Source organism: Balaenoptera acutorostrata, chromosome 4 (genome assembly GCF_949987535.1).
Source record: "Balaenoptera acutorostrata chromosome 4, mBalAcu1.1, whole genome shotgun sequence".
Taxonomy (NCBI): domain Eukaryota; kingdom Metazoa; phylum Chordata; class Mammalia; order Artiodactyla; family Balaenopteridae; genus Balaenoptera; species Balaenoptera acutorostrata.
Window position 1 is genome coordinate 151,654,430 of NC_080067.1, and position 20,587 is coordinate 151,675,016.

General features: G+C 57.6%; 1 protein-coding gene across 7 annotated transcripts in view; it reads left to right on the forward strand.

Moving 5' to 3' along the window:
* Nucleotides 1–20,587, forward strand: part of PCNT (pericentrin) — a 107,767-nt gene that overhangs the window by 15,225 nt on the left and 71,955 nt on the right. For all 7 annotated transcript variants that reach the window (XM_057546125.1, XM_057546127.1, XM_057546129.1 and 4 more), the window contains 7 exons: nt 252–363; nt 1,835–2,078; nt 2,331–2,409; nt 7,162–7,318; nt 8,116–8,321; nt 10,541–10,992; nt 12,266–12,803. In XM_057546125.1, coding sequence (XP_057402108.1) covers nt 252–363; nt 1,835–2,078; nt 2,331–2,409; nt 7,162–7,318; nt 8,116–8,321; nt 10,541–10,992; nt 12,266–12,803 — 1,788 coding nt within the window. The remainder of the gene's footprint in view (nt 1–251; nt 364–1,834; nt 2,079–2,330; nt 2,410–7,161; nt 7,319–8,115; nt 8,322–10,540; nt 10,993–12,265; nt 12,804–20,587) is intronic.

Sequence of the window (20,587 nt, forward strand, 5' to 3'; positions counted from 1 at the left end):
CACCCTCCCTGACAAAGCAGGGGGACAGGTCTCTGCTGGGAACGAGGCCGAGGCCTGGGAGGCGTCCACGTGAGAGGCCGTGGTGGCCGTGGATTCCTCTGGTCTGCTCTCGGTGCCGCTTGGAGGTGGGTGGGCTTGAGCCGAGACTGCGCGTGTTCACCTGGTGCCCGTCGGGTGCTGCACGGGTATCACCGGCACTGCCTTGGGCCCGGGTCTTGGTCGGGCTCCCACACCATCGCCTTCTCTTCCAGCTGGAGGACCTGCGTGCCTCGTACACGGAGCTGCAGGCCCAGTCACAGGAGGAGATCCGGCGCCTGGGGGCCCAGCTGGAGTCTGCAAGGTCCAGCAGGCAGGAGCTGAGTGGTGAGGGGCCGCATGTGCACGATTCAGGCTCCCAGAAGCTGGAGCTGTGTTTTCACTGCTGAAACCCCAAACTAGGATGTAACGGTTTTGCAGGCCCAAAAAGGTGGTTTAGTAAACTTCTGTGAATTTTGAGGTCTGCGGCTTCATGGTGCAGAGCTGCTGGTGGCAGCCTTGGCTTCCTCGTAGGCGCATTGGCGAGCGATGACTCTCGCGTCCTGTGTCCTCGTGTGGACACGCACCATTCACGTGTGAGACCGGGCTCACGGTGGGGCCTGGTTGAGCGCTGTCGAAATGCAGTTCTCAGTGGGCCTTCGGGTCGTGGGTGTACACCGCCTCCTGGGTCCCATAAGCTCACCTGCACCAGGTGTTGTCAGGCTCCTGGGGCCCTGAGCTCTGGTTTTGGAGGGTGACGCCATGTTTACTGAGGGCAGCTCACCTGGGTCTCCCCCTCGCAAGACCCCAAGTCAGAGGGGTCTCTGCTTGCCGGTGGCACCTTCAGAGGGAGGAGGTCACGAGACACGGGGCAGAGAGACGTGGGCTTGTCTGCTGCTCTCCAGACAGGCCTGAAACTGTAGGGTCTGCCCTGTGCGTAAGTGTTACTAAGGAGCAAAGAACAGAGTTATGAGAAAGGGCCCGCAGTAACACCTGACGGCCTGTGTGGGTGGATAGGCCTCCCGTCCCCACCCCAGCCAGGCTCCGGGCAGCCGCAGGCGGAGCTGGCGGACTGACCTGTGGGTGGGCTTCAGGCGTGCTCTCACACACGGGTTTCAGCTTGTGCGCCTTCCACTGCAGCCTCCCCCGTGCATTCAAGGACCCTCGTGGGGAGCGCTGATTTGGGATGGTGACCTGTTTCCATCCCTGTTACTTGAAAGCTCATAACGAGCTGTGGTGAACTAGCTGGCAGCACCTCTCGATGAGAGCCGTGATGGGGACAGTTCTCTTACGGTCTACGTTACTCGGCTGTTGCCGTTAACAAAATACCACCAAGTCAGCAGCCTGAAACCACCCAGGGTCACCCACAGTCCAAGTCCAGACGTTGGGCTGGGCCTTGGCCTGGCTCCCTCGGTCGGCAGGGTCCCGTCCCTGTGCTTGTAGGACCGAGGTCCCGTTTCCTTGCTGGCTGTCGGCCCAGGGGCTGCCCACGTTCCTCGCCGCGCGGCCCTCTCGCCTTCAGGGCCCCCGCGGCATGCTTCTCACGCTTCCGATCCCCCTGACTTCTGTGCCGGCGTGAGAGAGCTCTCTGCCCTCAGGGCTCTGGGGTTTACTGAGGCCGCCTGGGTGGTCTCCCTGTGCGAGGCCCCCTGTGCCATGTAGCATAAGCCCTGGAGGGTCCCACGTCCATTCATGGGTTCTGGGATGGGGGGACCTTTTACAGTTCTGCCCCCAGCACCACACTACAGGCTCTTAACCACCTTCTGATTTCCCCTAAGTATTTCATTTTGAGATGATCGCTTGCTTTCATCCTGTAAAGAGTTACACAAGCAGCTCCTGGGCCGAGCGTCTCACGTGGAGGGGCTGGAACACCTGAAGCGGGACATAGAGCGGCAGCGGCTGCAGGAGAGAGCCAGGCACGAGTCCGAACCGGGACAGCTGAGAATCTCTTGTGAAGAGAAGTCGAGGGAGGCCGAGAGGGGCTATCAGGAGGACCTGACCCTGTTACAGCAGCGACTGCAGGATGGGAAGGACGGCTCCCCGCCGGAGGCGGTGGGACTCAGGTAAAGCAGTGCAGGAGAACACGTTTATGTTTGGGTCTCGACAAGATGACATTACAGCTGGGCGCTGGTCTGACCCGCGCGCAGGCCGCGGACGGCGCCGTGCTGCTGGTGTGGGTGGGCGCCAGCCCCGCTGCGCCACATTCCCGGCAGTCATCCTGTCCTCGGCACAGAAGCGGGACCCCGGGGACAGCGGAGTTCAGTGGAGGGGCACCCGCGTCAAGTTGTTACAGCACAGTTTCTCAATTCATCCAGTGCCTGTTCAGAAGAAGCGTCTGCAGAAGAAGGAGGAGACCGTCTTCATCAACTCGGCCTTCAGCTGGAGCAGCACGAGGTGATGGGACACCTGAGTTGTGTTTTGCGGTCTAGCTGACACAGGACATTATGACATGATTATTGGATGCCTGGGTGTGCTGTGAAGGGTCGGTCTGGTTAACGGCCACCACCACACAGAGGCAGAGTTTTCTCCTTGCGCTGAGAACTTTTAAGATGCACTCTCTTAGCAGCCTGTAGATACACAATACAGCATTGTTAACTGCAGTCCTGTGCTCTACACGACGCCCCAGGACTTTTTATCCTCTAACTAGAAGTGTGCATCTTTTTTTTTTATTTAATTTATTTATTTATTTTTATATTTATTTTTGGCTGTGTTGGGTCTTCGTTTCTGTGCGAGGGCTTTCTCTAGTTGTGGCAAGCGGGGGCCCCTCTTCATCGCGGTGCGCGGGCCTCTTCACTATCGCGGCCTCTCTTGTTGCGGAGCACAAGCTCCAGACGCGCAGGCTCAGTAGTTGTGGCTCACGGGCTTAGTTGCTCCGCGGCATGTGGGATCTTCCCAGACCAGGGCTTGAACCCGTGTCCCCTGCATTAGCAGGCAGATTCTCAACCACTGTGCCACCAGGGAAGCCCCAGAAGTGTGCATCTTTTGACCCCTTCATCCATTTTGCCCACAGCCCCTCTCCCACCTCTGGCAACCACCAATCTGTTCTCCATGAGGTGGGTTTTTTAGATTCCACATAAAACTGAGATCAGACAGTATTTGTCTGTCTCAATCTGACTTATTTCACTTAGCATAACACCCTCAAGGTCCATCCATGTTGTCACAAATAGCAAGATTTCCTTCTTTTTTATGGCTGAGTAGTGTTTCCATTGTGTGTATGTGTGTACGTGTGTATGTGCCACATTTTCTTTATTCATTCATCTGTTGGTGGACATTTAGGTTGCTTCCATATCTTGACTATTGTAAATAAGGGCTGCTGTGAACGTTGGGGTGCATGTGTCTTTTCCAGTTAATGTTTTTGTTTTCTTTGGTTAAATACCCAGGAGTGGAATTGCTGGATCATATGGTAGTTCTTTTCTTTTAACATCTTTATTGGAGTATAATTGCTTTACAATACTGTGTAACAAAGTGAGTCAGTTATACGTATATATATATCCCCATATCTCCTCCCTCTTGCGTGTCCCTCCCACCCTCCCTATCCCACCCCTCTAGGTGGTCACAAAGCACTGAGCTGATCTCCCTGTGCTATGCGGCTGCTTCTCACTAGCTATCAATTTTACATTTGGTAGTGTATATATGTCCATGCCACTCTCTCACTTCGTCCCAGCTTACCCTTCCCCCTCCCCGTGTCCTCAGGTTCATTCTCTGTGTCTGTGTCTTTATTCCTGTCCTGCCCCTAGGTTCTTCAGAACCATTTTTTTTTTTTGATTCCATGTGTATGTGTTAGCATACAGTATTTGTTTTTCTCTTTCTGACTTACTTCACTCTGTATGCAAATAACTCAATTTCGTTTCTTTTTATGGCTGACTAATATTCCATTGTATATATGTGCCACGTCTTCTTTATCCATTCATCTGTCGGTGGACATTTAGGTTGCTTCCATGTTCTGGCTATTGTAAATAGAGCTGCAATGAACATTGTGGTACATGACTCTTTTCGAATTATGGTTTTCTCAGGGTATATGCCCAGTAGTGAGATTGCTGGGTCATATGGTAGTTCTATTTTTAGTTTTTTAAGGAACCTCCATACTGTTCTCCATAGTGGCTCTATTAGTTTACATTCCCACCAACAGTGCAAGAGGGTTCCCTTCTCTCCATACGCTCTCCAGCATTTTTTGGTGATGTTCTATTCTTAATTTTTTGAGGAACCTCCATACTGTTTTCCATAGTGGCTGCACCAGTTTACTTTCCCACCAACAGTGCATGAGGGTTCCCTTTTCTCCACATCCTCGCCAACCTTTGTTATTTGTTGGCTTTTTAATAATAGCTATTCTGACAGGTGTGAGGGGGTACCTCATGGTTTTGATTTGCATTTCTCTGAGGATTGGTGATGTTGAGCACCTTTTCATGTGCCTGTTGGCCATCTGTGTATCTTCTTTGGAAAAGTATCTGTTCCGGTCTTTTGCCTGTTTTTTATTTAATCAGGTGGGTTATTTTTTGTTTTTTGTTTTTTTTTGCTGTTGAGGTATATGAGCGTCTCCACAAACATTGAGAAAGGTTGTGTTTCATTAATCTTTAGTTGGGAACTGGACTGTCTTTATGTTATCAAATCTGAATTTCCATCCTTTTCACAAAAGCTTCCTTCTGTGACCCTGACAAGCAGAGGGAGGCTTGCTTTTGTGTCTCTGGTGACTCCACAGGCTGCATTGTGTCTGCTTGTTTAAAACAACAACCCGAGGTTCAAGGCATGACTTGGAGGCGGGTGGCTGGCAGGTCGGGTCCTGCCTGCATCCCATGCAGGCGCGGTCACCTGCCGCTCTCCACGAGCTCCCCAGCCGCCTGCGTCGTGCGTGTTGATGACCGGAGAGTGGAGCGCTGGGGAGGGTGCGTGCTGGGCGTCTTTTTAGTGGCCTTTACGCTCCTGTTCGTTGAATGGCCTCCACGCCGTTGGTTTCTGGCGTCTCCGACCTTTGTGGGCAGCCGTGTCCACACGGCTCTCTGTGGCAGTGGAAGCCTTCCGCGCCTGTTCCGACGCGGAGCTCTGAGGAGCCGGTGGCTCCCCTGCCCTCCTGCCCCCGGTGCTGGGGTGGCGGTGCCGTGCTGGCGGCGTGGCGGGGCCCCCGGCCGCTCGCAGGCCCCTCCGCACTCCAGGGAGCCCTGAGATGGCAGTCTGTGTCCATTTTTCACACCAGGAACAGGCAGGGCCTGGACTCTGTCTCCACTTCTGGGAAGTCTGGAGCAGCTGTTCAGCGTGTTCGGACAGCTGCTCCTCCATGTGGTTTGTTCTCTCTCTGATCCTCCTGTGAGCCTCACGCTGGACCTCCAGGCTGGAACCACTGGTTTCCTTCAATTTGCATTTCTCTTTTTATGTTGCCTTAGGCTTTTTTGGAGGGGGTGGGAGATTTTTTTCTCCCCTCTCCTCTAATTCTGCAGTTGACTGTCTCATTTCCATTGCCACTGTTACTTTCGGAGGGCTTTGCCTTCCTGTTTTGTGTTCTTTCCTGTGTCCTCTGCCAGCCTCAGGGCCGGGATGCCTTTGGTGCCCTGTCTGAAGGCGGCCGGTAGCGCTCAGGGGCCTCTTGTGGCTCTGTGTAGCTCCTGCCGTGTCCCCGTCCGTCTGGGCCTCGGTGTCGTCTGGCACGCCTGTGGTCCGTGCATTGGTCGGTGACCTGAGGCTGTGCCGTCACGCAGCGTGAGGCACCGTGGGGTCTGGGGGGCTGTCTGACCAGGCAGGCTCCACCTGGGGGCTGGGGGGTGGCCGCCCCTCCTGGGGCCATTGGTCTCCACCAGCCTCCTGCTGGGGTCCCTGAGGAGAGGGGCACAGTGGGGTCCCCACTCCAGTCGGCCAGGTCCCTCCCCCCACGCCATCTCCCTGGTCCGCAGCCCCTGGGGGTCGTGCAGTCACCTCTGTGCCCCCTGTACCCGCTTCCCAGCCTCCCGGGTGTCTGGGCAGCTCTCAGGTGGCTCCCCGTCCAACCCCTGTGAGCATCCGTGATTCCCGTCTTCCAGCAGTTGGTCACCTTTGGCCTACTGATTACCTCTTCCACTGTTTCTTCTCCTCATAGGTTTATGAACTATGTCTCCTATCATCTAAGGCAATATAAAAACGGTAGAGTATACGTGTGTTTAAGCACAAGTCCCCCGTGTGGGCGCGTGCGTGGTGTATATTTGGCGTGTTGGCTGAGGCTGCCTGCTGGCGCTCCCCCAGCTGGCTTCGGGAACCCCCGTGCCCCTCTGGTCGGCGCTGACCCCTGGCCAGTGTCTCTCTGGCTGCAACTGTTCGGTTGTCACTGAGGCTGAATGTCTTTTGACTTGTTTGGTCGTCGCGGCCATGTTTCTGCCCTTTTCTCAGAGGCCAGGAGCCCCTTGCTCTCGGCTCCCCGTCCCCAGTCTCCAGGCACAGCAGGATTTCCCTGTATTTTATCTTTGTTTTTGTCATCTGGAACGGGCTGTTGCCTGGCGGGGGGTGAGACTCTGGCCCCCTCTTCTTTCCCGGGATGGCGGGTCTCTCTCGTCCGACGTGCTGGGAAGCCTGACCCTTGTGAGCCGAGCTGTGTCGGGGGCGCTCGACTCCGCCCGTCAGTCAACTTGCTTTCTCCCGTGACCGTGTGAGGACTCCAGTCTTGATTTAAAAGATAACTCGAGCTTATTGAGAGCTGGACATTTAGGTTGCCGTGGCCTCTCTGTGATTTTGAGGAAGATGGGGTGACTGGTTGCATTTTGAGGGAACAGGAAACGTTGACACGGCCTCGAGTCCCTCGGACCCCACGCTCCGGAGCGTCGTCCTCGGGGGGCAGGCCCAGCGCCCGGCTCTGGATGGGAAGCGCAGGGCAGGGAGAGAGGAGAAACCCGGGCGCCGCAGGTGGAGCGGGGCGCCTTCCACCAAGGCCCTGGCCGTGTGGCTGGTCCCGGAGGCCTGACCTGGGGTGCAGAGGGCGAGGGACGGGGGTCCGGTGGGGGACCCAGTGCCCACGGCTCGGCGTCGGTGGAGTAGGCCCGCCTCCCTGCTGGAAGCGAGACGGGCAGCAGGCGGCGTGGCCCTGCGTGGCGAGGCTCCGTGGGGGGTTCTGTGGGGGGTTCCCTGGGAGGCAGGGATTCAGGAACGTGGCTGAGAGAGTCATTAGAAGGTTTTCTCTGTGATTTCCCAAAGGAGAGCCTGGGGTCGCACACACAGCTAGAAGAAAACCACCAACGCCAACTAGCAGCGGGGAAGTCCTCCCAGGAAGTCCAGCAGGAGGCGGGCCTCGCGGGGACCCAGGTGTTGGAAGGGGAGCAGCACGTGGGGCCTTCAGAAGAGCCCGGCCAAGGTGTGTGCCTTCAGTGCCTCTGTGTCGCCTGGAGTCCGGCCTGCAGGGGACGTTCTGGGCGGTGACTGATTCCCATGAGAGCCACGTGCACACGCTGGCCGTTTACTTTGCAGTGTGGGCGCCGGGGGCCCTTCCTCGCGGGTTGAGGAGCAGGCCTGGGCGTGTCAGGAGAGGGCCTGCCCGGGGTCACGGGGATGGAGAAGCTGTGGTCGTCCCCGGATATGGTCAGGGACCCAGGAGAGCAGACGTAAGGCCGGCCCTGGACACGAGCCCAGGAGACGGTGGGTCCCGCGTAGAGCTGAGGGGGCAAGGCAGAGGGTCCCCGCCGGGGGCCTCGGAGCCGGGCGGGCCTGTGGAGGGGAAGAGTGCGGCCCAGAGAGCTGGGTCACGCCTGCTGGCGTCTTGTGCTCCCTGTTCTCCGTCCTGTGTGAGGGGTGCCCCACGGCCGCCGCTCAGCACGTTCCTGTCAGCCGGTGCCTCGGCCACACTTGGCTCTTTATCGAGCCTGGGACGGTGGTGAGCCCTGGCCAGAGGAGCTCTGGGGGTGCCAGGTCACCCGGTACCCAGGCGGAAGGAGCGACAGCGGGTGTGGGCCACTCAGGATGGGCCTGCTCGTCTGGGCCTGGGACTCAGTGACCACTTGGCTGAAGACCTCTTGGTGTGTCATGTCCACTTCTGACGCCAAGCCCACACGGGGAGTTTCAGGATCTTCGTGCAGTTGTCTGAGGCTTCTGAAGGTAGGTGTCTAGCCTGAGTTGCGGGTCAGCCTGACGGTCCTGCCCCCTGGTCCCCTGCAGAGCTCGCCCGGGTGCCCCTCCTGGGTGCACACAGCACGGCCTTGGAGGTGGCAGCCGGAGACTTGGGTCTGGAAACCATGCACAAGGCTCATCTCCTGCTTCTTCCGACGGAGCTCAAGGAAGAAATCGACCTCTTAAAAGTAGAAAATAGAAATTTACATGAGAAATTGCAGCATGAAATCCGCCTAAAAGAGGACTTGGAGAAAGTAAGTTGAAACACGTCACCACTCTGCACTTCCCACGTCCACCGGGGCCTCGTGTTAACCGGCCGGGGTCAGCGCAAGCCCCCAAGGTCCAGCACGCCGTCCACCTGGAGCAGTGTTTGCTTGCTGGGTGCCTTCCTCGGGGTCGGGATGGGATGCCACCTGAGCCGGGGCCCGAGTGTGCTCTTTACAGGTGCCCCCAGTGCTCAGGGGAACTGGCCGGGGTCCTCAAGGGGCGCCAGGGTGGTTGGCGAGGCCCCCTTCAGGCCTCATCCACTGTGTCTTTTGTGGTGTCCTGAGCTCCAGGCTCTTCTCGCTGACTGGTGGTCGTGCAGCCGCGGACACGCGGTGATGAGACCCCTCCCCTAAATTACTGGCGAGCCTCACCGCAGTTCGGAGGAGCGGAGTGGAGGTGACTTTCTCTCGTGTTCCCTCCGAGCGGCCCAGGGTGACCATCTGGGAGGTGCTGCTGTCGCCCCTGGTCTTCCCCGCGAAGCCTCCCTGGGGTTCCTCCTCCATCAGAGCAGTCGCATAGGAAGCTGCTGTTACCGGCAAGGCGGATCACGTGCTGTCCCCACACTGAGGCGCTGGGGGTGCGGACGGGGGCAGAGCAGGCTCGGACAGGTTTGTGGGAGGCCCGCGGCCCCACGGCGGGCGGCTCGCTTGCCGGCCGTCTGCCTTGGCACACGACCTTCTCAGGCACCGTTACCTGAAGGACAGACTCTCCTTGAAGGCTTTTGACGTTCAGGTGTATATGTATTTCCTGGACCACCATTTTATCTCCTTACGTAAATTATTAAGAGAGGTGTGTGGAATTATCTCTCTCCCCCTTCAGTTCTCTCAGTTTTTACTTTAAGTATTTTATGGTTCCATTATTACACATTTATGATTGTTATGTCTTCCTGAGAAATGTACCCTTTTATCATTAATGAAATGTCACCTTTCTATCCTGTAGTTTCTTTGTATTGAAATCTACCTGCTCTTTTACCAGTGTAGTCATTCCAACCTTCGTTTGCATTTTCTTCGCTGGAGTACGTTTTTCTGTCCATTTTACCTTTGACAGTATCTCCTGGGGTTAGTGCCGACCCCACGGGTTAAGGGTTCAGTCCCAGGAGACCACCCCGCCCCCGCCCCCTTCCGAGGCCAGTCGCCTCCCCATCTTCTCCGTGCTGGGCCCTTCAGTTCTCCTGGCCTTGGCTGTGCTCTGGAGTGTGCTCGCGCGTGTATGACCGGGGACCAGCCTGAGAGCTGGGCTGGATTCAGTCACAGATTCTGCAGCTCTCCTGCTCTGCCTCTGTCCTAATGGGCTTTCCCCCCTCACCTCCCAGCTCCTCTGGTTCAAACAAGTAAGATTTCTACGTGCACGGCACCAACAGGTCGGTGACCCAGGCCGTTTCCTCATTCTGGGTGTCAGACCACCCCCCCCCCCTCCCGCCCCACACACCTCCCCCTGCCCCGGGATCTCTTGGATTTTATCCAGAGTCTGCAGTTGTTGTCTCTGATGAGAGCTGATTCTCAGCCATCACTAAGAGCAGGCCCTAAGCTTTAATAACTTGAATAAAGAGTTGAGGTCAATCTCACAAACCTTTTTGGTTTGGTTTTGTTTCTTTTTGGTGATGATCAGTAGCCTGTTGACCTTTCTTTCCTTTTTTGAAAATTGGGATATTTGTGTGTGTTCAGCTTTCTGGTTCACCTCCCTTTTCACACGACACCTTTAAGGGTGTTGGTTTCAGTCTGTTGCTCAGGGCCCGTGTGGAGCCCGGAACGTTCATTGTGCGAGTCCAGAGGCTTGGCCTGGCGCTGTTTGCTGCCCTCCTGTGGCTCTGTCCTGGCTGGTGGTGCTTCCTCGGTCTGGGGGGTTGCCCTTCCCTTGACGGGAGGCCCCTTACGTGTCTGATCCCCTGGGCTGGTCTTGGCACCGCAGAGGAGCTCCCCTTCGTGTGTGTGTCCAGACCTGCCAGCCCCAGAGCGAACAGTCGGGGCCAGGTGCCGGGATGCGGACACGTCTTACTTAAGCAAACAGTCTTAGATTTGTGCATTCTAGGCTCCCTTATTCCCATCAGGACGCGAAACACTGCCATCGCTCTGTTCAGTGCAATACGTTATGGAACTAGTGCTTGTATGTTGTGGAACTTCTCTCTCTTCAGAGATGGATTTGGGTCGTTGCTGCCAGTGATCTTTTCATTTAATTTCCTCCTTAAATAAAATTGTGCTTTCTGCAGGTGAAATGTACTTTAGTTGAAGCTCACCAGGAAGCACTGAAGAGCGCTAAGGAGAAGATTGAGTTAATGAAACGAGAACTCGGCGAGAGAGAGGCCGAGTGGAAAGCCACAAGTGAGGACCTGAGGAGAGGGGCTGAAGAGAGGCTGGCGCAGGGGCTCCTCGACCTGCGGGAGCAGGCCGAGTCCGAGAAGCTGTCCCTGATGCACAGGTTTGAGCTTCGAGAAGCCGAAATGAGGCAGCTTCAGGACCAGCAGGCGGCCCAGATCCTGGACCTGGAGGGGTCGCTGGTGGAGCAGCAGGGCCGCCTGAGGCAGCTGGAGCTGGGGCTCTCGGGGGACGAGCCTCTGCAGTGCAGCCGGTGTGGCCGGGAGCTGGGCGGCGGTCCGGCCCCCACGGACCGGGACCGCCTGAAGGAGGACTGTGCGCTCCAGCCGCAGCTGGCCCAGAGCAGGTGCGTGACGCTCCTGTTCGGCACGGAGCCGCCCGCCTGGCTGGGTGAGGCCGGCCCCCGGGAGGGCGCGCGTGGCTCTTGGGGCTGCGGGACCTGCTGGCGGCAGCAGCCTCCCCGTCCTTCCTGTGGAGCCCCCGTCCCGTGATCCACGCTGCCCTGCGTGCATCTTTGACGGGCGTTTGTGTTCTTTGCACGGTTTACAGTTTCAGTAGCAGAACTTCAGCCTCATTTATCATAAAGACGTGTGGTTCATTTCTGAAGTTTCTTGTGTATTTTGAACTCAAACAGATTAAAAAAAAATAGTTTGTCTGAACTATGTATGTACACCCTGAAGTTTTAAATAGATTTAGAATGTGATTTGGTTTGCTGCCTCTTTGCACATCTGGGCTGTAGTGACCAGGGGTGTTGGTGAGTCCTGGTGTCACTGGAGCTGCTGTTGGTTTTGCTGCTTCTCATGGGGCAGCTGCTCCCCAGCGTCATGAGGCAGGTGCAAGAGCTTCTGCTCTGGGGTCTGAGAACTGAGTTCAAATCCTGACCCACTGTGTGAGCTGGGAGGACGCAGGCACGGTGGACAAACTCATGAGGCCTTTGTGCCCTCCTGCATGGGCTGATCGGTGGAAAGGCTTTCGTGGTGTCTGGTGCACAGTTAGTACCTGAAACCCATCCAGCTCTCGTCACTCACCTGAACGCACCACGTGTCACTAACGTGGAATGGGCGCCCCGTAGAGATTCTTCCCTGTTCTGCTGGGGTGCTGGGTGCTTCAGTTAGAGGGGTGTCTCCCCGCTTCTGTGTTTGCCAGCCAGTGTCACCTGCAACTCGTTTAATTCATGCCCCTAATTCACCCAGAAGGGGTTTTGGGGGTCTTTTGAATGCTCTTTGCAGGCCTGTTGGCTCCTGTAGACGATGCCGCTGCCCCTTCCTCGTTGAGGTCCTCTCTTTGCCGAGGAGCGGTCACACCTGCTTCCCTGTGGTGTCTGTGGAAATGTGTGTGTGGTTTCTTGCTGGGGGTCCTGTGTCCTGTACTTCAGTCTGTGACCGGGGACACCTGGGCTCTGGCCTCTGAGCTCCTCTGGCTTCGTGGGCCCCTTCGCTGTCCGCTCACGGCTGGCAGTGGGGCTCAGACCACTTGCAGCCCAGGGAGGTGGAAGAGCAGGTGAAATCTGGGCACGATGGTCTCGCCAGTAGAAAGTGGTGCCTCCTGTGAGCAGTGTGAGGTTGATGCTTTTGTGGCTGCACGTCGGGTCTCCGTGTTCACTTGGCTCGTCTCCTCAGGTTCTTAGAAGAATGTCGAGAGATCACGGAGGAACTCTCCGCAGAGCAAGACGCCTTCCTGCGGGAGGCCCGGGAGAAGCACGCCCGCGAGCTGCAGCTGCTCCAGGAGCGACACGAGCAGCACGTCCTGTCCTTGACGGCGGAGCTGGAGAGCCGGCACCAGGCCGAGGTGGATGCGCTGAGGGCTTCTCTGGAGCGAGAGTGGTGGGCTCTCTCAGAAGCCCGCGCGGCTGAGCTGCAGACAAAACATGCTGCGGAGATGAGTGCTTTGGAGAGCAGACACGCGTCCCGCCTGGACGCTTTGGAGTCGCGTTACCTGTCTGAGGTGCAGACCTTGCGGGGCCTGGAGCTGCGGGGCCTGGAGGAGCAGCTGCAGGGAGAGGACGCTTCTCACCACGTGGTCTTGACTCGGGTGTCAGAGAAGCTGAGGCTGAGACACGGCGAAGAGCCTCCGTCCGCAGAGGACGGCCTGGCAGCGGGAGTGAGCACAGAGCACGTGGAGGGCGTGAGAGCCTCCCGGCCGCGCGGAGCTCGCCAGGTGAGGCGCGGGGCTTCACGTGTCTTCTGTTGCCCATGTGTGTCAGCTGCACGTGTGTGTGTGTGTGTCCCAGGGACAGCGGCGGGTTTCAGGCGGGTACAGAACAGTGATTTTACGCGTTTTTTGGTCACAGGCTCCTTGGTGAAGGCTTTGGATCTGTGATCCTGGACAAACGTGCGCCTGTGCCTGCGTACGGCGTTCCCTGTGGGATTTCAAAGGGTTCAGAGTGCTCCTCGGGGCCGCTACCGATTTCTGTGAGATTAAACCCTCTGTCCTGTGTCAAGAGCAGCGACTGTCCCCTTGGCAGGTGCTTTCAGCTGTAGTATGAAAGGAGCTTCTGGAGACGGCCCCATTGCCCTGGCCAGCGCTCCCCTTTCCTCATCTGCAGACCCCTGGCACTCGTACGTCATGAATAGGACGCACTTATTTGGCTAGACCGTGGTCACGTAGCGGGAATTCAGTGTGGGGACGGGCTGCTCTGTGCCCGTTGGGCCCGGTGTGCACCCCAGGCACTCAGGAACGACCCTGTTCTGGCGCCTTCATGCTTTTGTCACGTATTTAAGAAGTAGATATTCCAGATTACAAAGCAGGAAATCTCAGCCTGGTGAGAGCACAAGTACCAGGTAGACCCTCCGCTGGTGACTGAGGCGTGCTGTATGAGGTGTTCCCGGGGGGTTTTGTCCTTTGCTCCTGGTTTAGCTTGTTGAAGGGCGGAAGGGAGAAGGCAGCCTAGTGCTGACAGGTGGGGTGGCTTCATTTTATGCTGCGGCTCTGCCTGTTCTGTGTGGTCTGCGGGCGAAATCTTTTCCTTTTCTTAAAAAAATGTTTATTTGTTTATTTATTTATTTGGCTGCACTGGGTCTTAGTTGCGGCACGCGGGATCTTTAGTTGCGGCGTGAGAACTGTTAGTTGCGGCATGTGGGATCTAGTTCCCTGACCAGGGATTGGACCCGGGCCCCCTGCGTTGGGAGCGCCAGGGAAGTCCCTGCAGGCGAGATCTTGAACAGATTCCTCGAGGTCTGAGCACATTCCAGCTGGGGTCGTGAGCCTCGGGCCTGTCGTGAGCCTCGGGCCTGTCCTTGAAGTCGGGCCCCGGGGCAGGGGTCGCAGCCCCTCCCTGGGAGTTGTCCTTTTGGTGTGAATTTGGAGGGCTGTGGTGCCCCCAGGCCAGTCCAGCGAGCTCTCAGCGTCAGCTTCGGTTTCCTCCCATGCAGACGGATGCCTGGGGAAGGGGGCTTGTTCCCAGCCTGTGAATTTAAATTAGATTCCCTCGGATTATAGGGTTTGAAGAAAATGAAGCTTTAAAAGAATATCAAGAGGGAGAAGTACGCATTTTTTACATGAGAAAGCTATGTATTTTAAACCGTGGCTTAATTTTATTAGTGTGAAACGCGCTTGTAGGAAGCACGTGGAGTGTTTCCCACCTTGCAGTTGGGAGGTGTGTGTGGGTGGCAGGACAGGTGTGTGGGGGGCAGTGCCCTGTGGACTCGCTCTCTGCAGGTGGAGCTGGTGTGGCCTGCTGAGGGCCTGCCCCTGGGGCAGCAGCAAAAAGCAGCCCTGCAGGAGCTCAGGGGCGGGCATGTGGCCGAGATGCAGGTGCGGGAGGCTCCGCAGGAGGGGGCCCCCACAGGTTCCTTCTGGGCAGCAGTGGCTTCAGGGATGGCCTGGGGGTCAGACTCTGGCCGCCACGGGGGTGCCGGTGACATCAGCAAAGCCGCTGGGCCTCCTGAGGCTTCTCCTCGTGATCCGAGCCCTCGGGGCATCTGTGAGGCCCGCAGTGGGGTGGACGCTGGGCAGGCCTCACACCTGCCAAGAGGGCCCGGGGCCTGCTCTGAGCTGCGTGGGACCTGCGGGGTCCCTCAGGGGCTGCCTGTGCAGGGTGCCCGGCAGGTGCTCCATGTCCTCTGCATCCCGTGCTGCACCCCAAAACCCCGGGGCCCATGGTGCAACCCGGGGCACAGCCCTGCACAGACTCCGACCAAGTGTCCTCTGGCCCGATGTCCTGTCTTCTTTGTTCTCGTGACGCCGGACACCTGCTGCCTGGCAGTTTCTGGAACACCCTGGCTGTGACCTCCTCTGAACTTGGCCTTGTCCCCCGCCTGGAAACTCCCACTCTTGCCTCCCTTTCGTCAAGTCGTTTTCTCCATGAGCCCTGCCTTCCGGGACGGCCCCTCCGTCCGGGACGCACGGCCCCGCGCCCTGTGCCCTGCAGAGCCCACGGTGCGTCCCCCGTGGAGCGCGTGCCGCGTGCTGCGCTCCTCACGCCTGCGCTCTGCTCAGCGGCGGCCCCGGCCCAGAGCGGGGCCCCAGGGCAGCGCGCCCGGGAGGGTTTTGCTCCCAGGGGCCCCGTCCTGCAAACCTCTTCAGGGCAGTTGTTGCCGAGGTGCCCATGGCCCTGCCACACAGTGTCGCTAGGATCTCGGAGGTCAGGTGGGCAGTAAGGACCTGACCGAGGGCAGGGCCCCTGGAGGGCAGGACAGCGGCAAAGTGCCTGGATCTGTCCCACGGGGGCCGTTTGGTGGAGGCAGCTGCCCTGCTCTAGGTTGACCGAGGCTCGCGGGGAGCCTGGGGGCGGGCGGTGTCGGGGGTCTGCTGGGGCCAGGGAGAGGGCCCGTGCCTCTGGACCCAGGGGAGGCCGGAGGAGGCGGGGGCTGTGGAGGAGGATGGAGCAGGCGGGCTGCTTGGGTGTGTGTGTGGCGTGTGTCCACGCAGAAGCACCCCCCCCCCCAGCAGGTGCTCTTAAGGATCGGCACACGCTATGGGCTCTTGTTTAGATTTTTTTTCTTTTTTTTTGGTTCCTCTGGGCGGCTTGCGGGATCTTAGTTCCCTGACCAGGGATTGAACCCGGGGCCAGGCAGTGAAAGCGCCGAGTCCTAACCACTGGACCCCCAGGGAATGCCCACTTCTTTGGATTTTTAAACGTAGCGCGTCACCATGTGTATAAGCAACATGTCGAATTGCGAGGTCGAGGTTACAGTGGAGTCTCACAAAGCAGTCGGAATCTTCTTGAATATGTGCGGCTGCCGTGGAGGCTGGGACCTGGCCTGGGTTCTCGTGACCCGTGTGGGGCTCACACCCCTCAGTGCCCTTCGCATTGACACAGGATGGCAGAGGTGTGTGTGGACGCCATGCAGCCAGGCCCCACGTGGTGTCGCTGCCCCGCCTGCCCGCCCTGCATGTGTGTAGTGCACACGCGTAGCACACGTGCAGACATGCGTGTATGCACGGAATTCTGCACACCATCCTCGCAGGGCTTGCAAAACCCCTGGAGTCCATCTGAGGACACTTGGCTGGACGCCCCTGAGGCCCTTCTGCCTTGGTGTTCTTAGATTTGAAATACTTGTGTCTCCGCATCTTCTGGTCTTTCTGGGGGTAAGGATAACTGGTGTTTTTTTGTGAAGCATGTGTACAAACTTATTGAGGTTATAAATTTTTGTAGGTACTTTTTCTGTGGGGCTTTTCAAAAGGACGTGCTAATAGCTCATTTCAACCGTAAAATGAGGCCTGGCATTCGCCTGGGCTTCCTAGGTTAATAGTCAGTGCTCTTAGCTGTGTGTGTACATATTGACTGATCTGAAATTAGCATTTAAACTGTTTTTTCACGTGGAAGTTCTCAAAATGAGAATTAGTGGATCGGAGAAAAATAAAGGGAAGCATAAATATGACATTTATCCCTTTTGTTTGGCTGAAAAGGCTGGGAGTTGGCATTTTTCTTGGTTTGCTCCTTGGACCCTGAGATGCCCTGAATCCAGGTTTCCCGTGTTTGGGGAATGAGGACGGGAGGGATCCACACCCAGGGAGCCCGTGCCCGCGAGCGCTCGGAGAGACCCGGTAACCCGGCTGAGCCCAGACGCGCCGCTGGCCACGGGTGACGTCACGCAGGCCGTCTTCTCTTCACAGTGTCCTCTTACTCGGCTTTCATTACAGAGGACAAAACGCCCTCAGCCCCTTCAATGTCCCCTCAGTGTCTCCTCATCCCCCTCAGTGTCCCCTCAGTGTCACCTCAGCCCCCTGTGTCCCCTCAGTGTCCCCTCAGCGTCCCCTCAGCCCCCTGTGTCCCCTCAGTGTCCCCTCAGCGTCCCCTCAGCCCCCTGTGTCCCCTCAGTGTCCCCTCAGCGTCCCCTCAGCCCCCTGTGTCCCCTCAGTGTCCCCTCAGCGTCCCCTCAGCCCCTGTGTCCCCTCAGTGTCCCCTCAGCGTCCCCTCAGCCCCGTGTCCCCTCAGCATCCCCTCAGCGTCCCCTCAGCCCCCTGTGTCCCCTCAGTGTCCCCTCAGCGTCCCCTCGGTGTTCCCTTGAGGCAGGAGGTAGATGGGCCCCAGGCTGAACAGTTTCTCCCCTGTGGACGGAAGCTCCGTAAGAGCAGGGTGATGGAGGAGGCCGGGCCCCGCCCAGATAGAAGATAAGAGACCACATGTGCCTCATTCTCGAAGTCCAGGAGACCCTCCCGACTACACATGCGCAGAAGGGCTCCTTGGAGGTCCAAAAGGGAGGGGCGCCACCTCACAGTAAGTGATGCCAGCCACCGACAGGCCTCTTCGCTGGAATTCGTCTTGGCTAAGAGACGTGCGCGCGCGCATGGGAGGACCCTGAGATGCACCAAACGCGGACTCAGAACCAGGCAGAGCAAGAGGGTTGGTCAAAGGAAACCCGGAAGAAATGCCCACGAAAGTGACTCAAACTGCCCTGAGGGCGTGACTCTCTCTCTGAGCCCGCCCGTGTGTCTACTGTACTCTTCTTCCTTCTAATGAACACTTTACTTGCTTCACTACTTTCCGTCTCTCTGCGGAAATTCACTTCTTCACAGCTGACGGGCCAGGGCCTTGTCACTGGCCGCTGGTCCCTGGTGGTCCGGTGGCCAGGATTCAGCGCTCGCACTGCCGCTGCCCAGCCTCCGTCTCTGGTCGGGAACTGAAATCCTGCTTCAAGCCGCTGCAGGCCGAGGCCACCGAGGTAACCCTCACCGCCGCAGCCCGCATTCTGTCCCTGCGGTGTCCTAAGTGCCCCAGCCCCTCGAGTTCAGTCCTGAGGGGCCTTTACAGAGGGGTCAAGTGGCTGCGGGGACGGTGCTTGCTGCAGGCACCGTGGAGGAGACGGTGGTCCTGGCCGCAGCCCAATCGCTCTCATTGCCCTCCTTGCTCTCGTGCTCTCGTGCTCTCGGTGCTCTGGTGCTCTCGTTGCTCTCGTTGCCCTCCTTGCCCTCCTTGCTCTCGTGCTCTCGTGCTCTCGTTGCTCTCGTGCTCTCGTGCTCTCCTGCTCTGGTTGCTCTCGGTGCTCTGGTTGCTCTCGTTGCTCTCGTGCTCTCGTTGCTCTTGTGCTCTCGTTGCTCTCGTTGCTCTTGGTGCTCTCGTTGCTCTCGTTGCTCTCGTGCTCTCGTGCTCTCGTGCTCTCGTTGCTCTCGTTGCTCTCGTTGCTCTCGGTGCTCTCGTTGCTCTCGTGCTCTCGTTGCTCTCGTTGCTCTTGGTGCTCTCGTTGCTCGTGCTCTCGTTGCTCTCGTTGCTCTCGTGCTCTCGTTGCTCTCGTTGCTCTCGGTGCTCTCGTTGCTCTCGGTGCTCTCGTTGCTCTGGTTGCTCTCGGTGCTCTCGTTGCTCTCGTTGCTCTCGTTGCTCTCGTGCTCTCGGTGCTCTCGGTGCTCTCGTGCTCTCGGTGCTCTCGGTGCTCTCGTTGCTCTCGTGCTCTCGTTGCTCTTGGTGCTCTCGTTGCTCTCGTTGCTCTCGTGCTCTCGTGCTCTCGGTGCTCTCGGTGCTCTCGTGCTCTCGTGCTCTCGGTGCTCCCGTTGCTCTCGTTGCTCTCGTTGCTCTCGTGCTCTCGTTGCTCTCGTGCTCTCGTTGCTCTCGTTGCTCTCGTGCTCTCGTTGCTCTCGTTGCTCTCGTTCTCTCGGTGCTCTCGTTGCTCTCGTTGCTCTCGTGCTCTCGTTGCTCTCGTTTCCCTCCTTGCTCTCGTTGCTCTCGTGCTCTCATTGCTCTCGTGCTCTCGTTGCTCTCGTGCTCTCGTTGCTCTCGTGCTCTCGTTGCTCTCGTTTCCCTCCTTGCTCTCGTGCTCTCGTTGCTCTCGTGCTCTCATTGCTCTCGTGCTCTCGTTGCTCTCGTGCTCTCGGTGCTCTCGGTGCTCTCGTTGCTCTCGTGCTCTCGTGCTCTCGGTGCTCTCGGTGCTCTCGTTGCTCTCGGTGCTCCCGTTGCTCTCGTGCTCTCGTTGCTCTCGTTGCTCTCGTGCTCTCGTTGCTCTCGTGGCTCTCGTTGCTCTCGTTGCTCTCGTGCTCTCGTTGCTCTCGTTTCCCTCCTTGCTCTCGTGCTCTCGTTGCTCTCGTTGCTCTCGTGCTCTCGTTGCTCTCGTTTCCCTCCTTGCTCTCGTGCTCTCATCGCTCTCGTGCTCTCATTGCTCTCGTGCTCTCGTTGCTCTCGTGCTCTCGTTGCTCTCGTTTCCCTCCTTGCTCTCGGTGCTCTCGGTGCTCTCGTTGCTCTCGTTGCTCTCGTGCTCTCGGTGCTCTCGTTGCTCTCGTGCTCTCGTTGCTCTCGTTTCCCTCCTTGCTCTCGTGCTCTCGTTGCTCTCATTGCTCGTTGCTCTGGTTGCTTTCGTGCTCTCGTTGCTCTCGTGCTCTCGTTGCTCTCGTGCTCTCGTTGCTCTCGTTTCCCTCCTTGCTCTCGTGCTCTCGTTGCTCTCGTTGCTCTCGTTGCTCTCGTGCTCTCGTTGCTCTCGTGCTCTCGTTGCTCTGGTTGCTTTCGTGCTCTCGTTGCTCTCGTACTCTCGTGCTCTCGGTGCTCTCGTGCTCTCGGTGCTCTAGGTGCTCTGGTTGCTCTCGTGCTCTCGTTGCTCTCGTGCTCTCGTTGCTCTGGTTGCTCTCGTTGCTCTCGTGCTCTCGTGCTCTCGTTGCTCTCGTTGCTCTCGTTGCTCTCGTTGCTCTCGTGCTCTCGTTGCTCTTGTGCTCTCGTGCTCTCGTTGCTCTCGTGCTCTCGTTGCTCTCGTGCTCTCGTGCTCTCGGTGCTCTGGTTGCTCTCGGTGCTCTCGTGCTCTCGGTGCTCTGGTTGCTCTCGTTGCTCTCGTGCTCTCGTTGCTCTCGGTGCTCTCGTTGCTCTCGTTGTTCTGGTTGCTTTCGTTGCTCTCATTGCTCTCGTGCTCTCGTTGCTCTCGGTGCTCTCGTTGCTCTCGTTGTTCTGGTTGCTTTCGTTGCTCTCATTGCTCTCGTGCTCTCGTTGCTCTCTTGCTCTCGTGCTCTCGTTGCTCTCGTGCCCTCGTGATCAACGTCCTCCTCTTCTGGGGTATTCCCCTGAGACCTGCTGACCTGTGGAGGTGTCTGAGTTTCTTTTCTCTAATCCTCTGAAGAGGCAGACTCTGCCGCTGGCCTTCCCTGGTATTTACTGACTTACAATTCTCCCTCCAAAGAAACTCTGTTGGATCCTGTTTGTTCACTCTGATGGTTCTGTCACCTGGTCGTGACCTGTGTCCTGCTCTTCCGTTCGGCATTTTTGTACTTCCGTGTTGACTCTCTTCAGAGTGCTGAGATCATTTGGGAAGTATTTTTCTAGGTGTTTGTTCAAGTATGTCATTCTTTTACTTTGCTTCTAAGGATGTGAATATTAGATACTGTTTAAGTGACTTTTTTTTGTCTAGCTCATTTCACAGGAGAAAACATCTGGGTTTGTGGGAAGGTGTGATATGCAGTTTCTTCCCCTATTTTATTTTAACTTTTTATTGGAGAAAATTTCAACATATACAGAAACAGAGAACAGCTCAGAATCTGACTGCCCATGGGTATGTGCCAATCTCAGTGCATTAGCCGCCCAAATATAC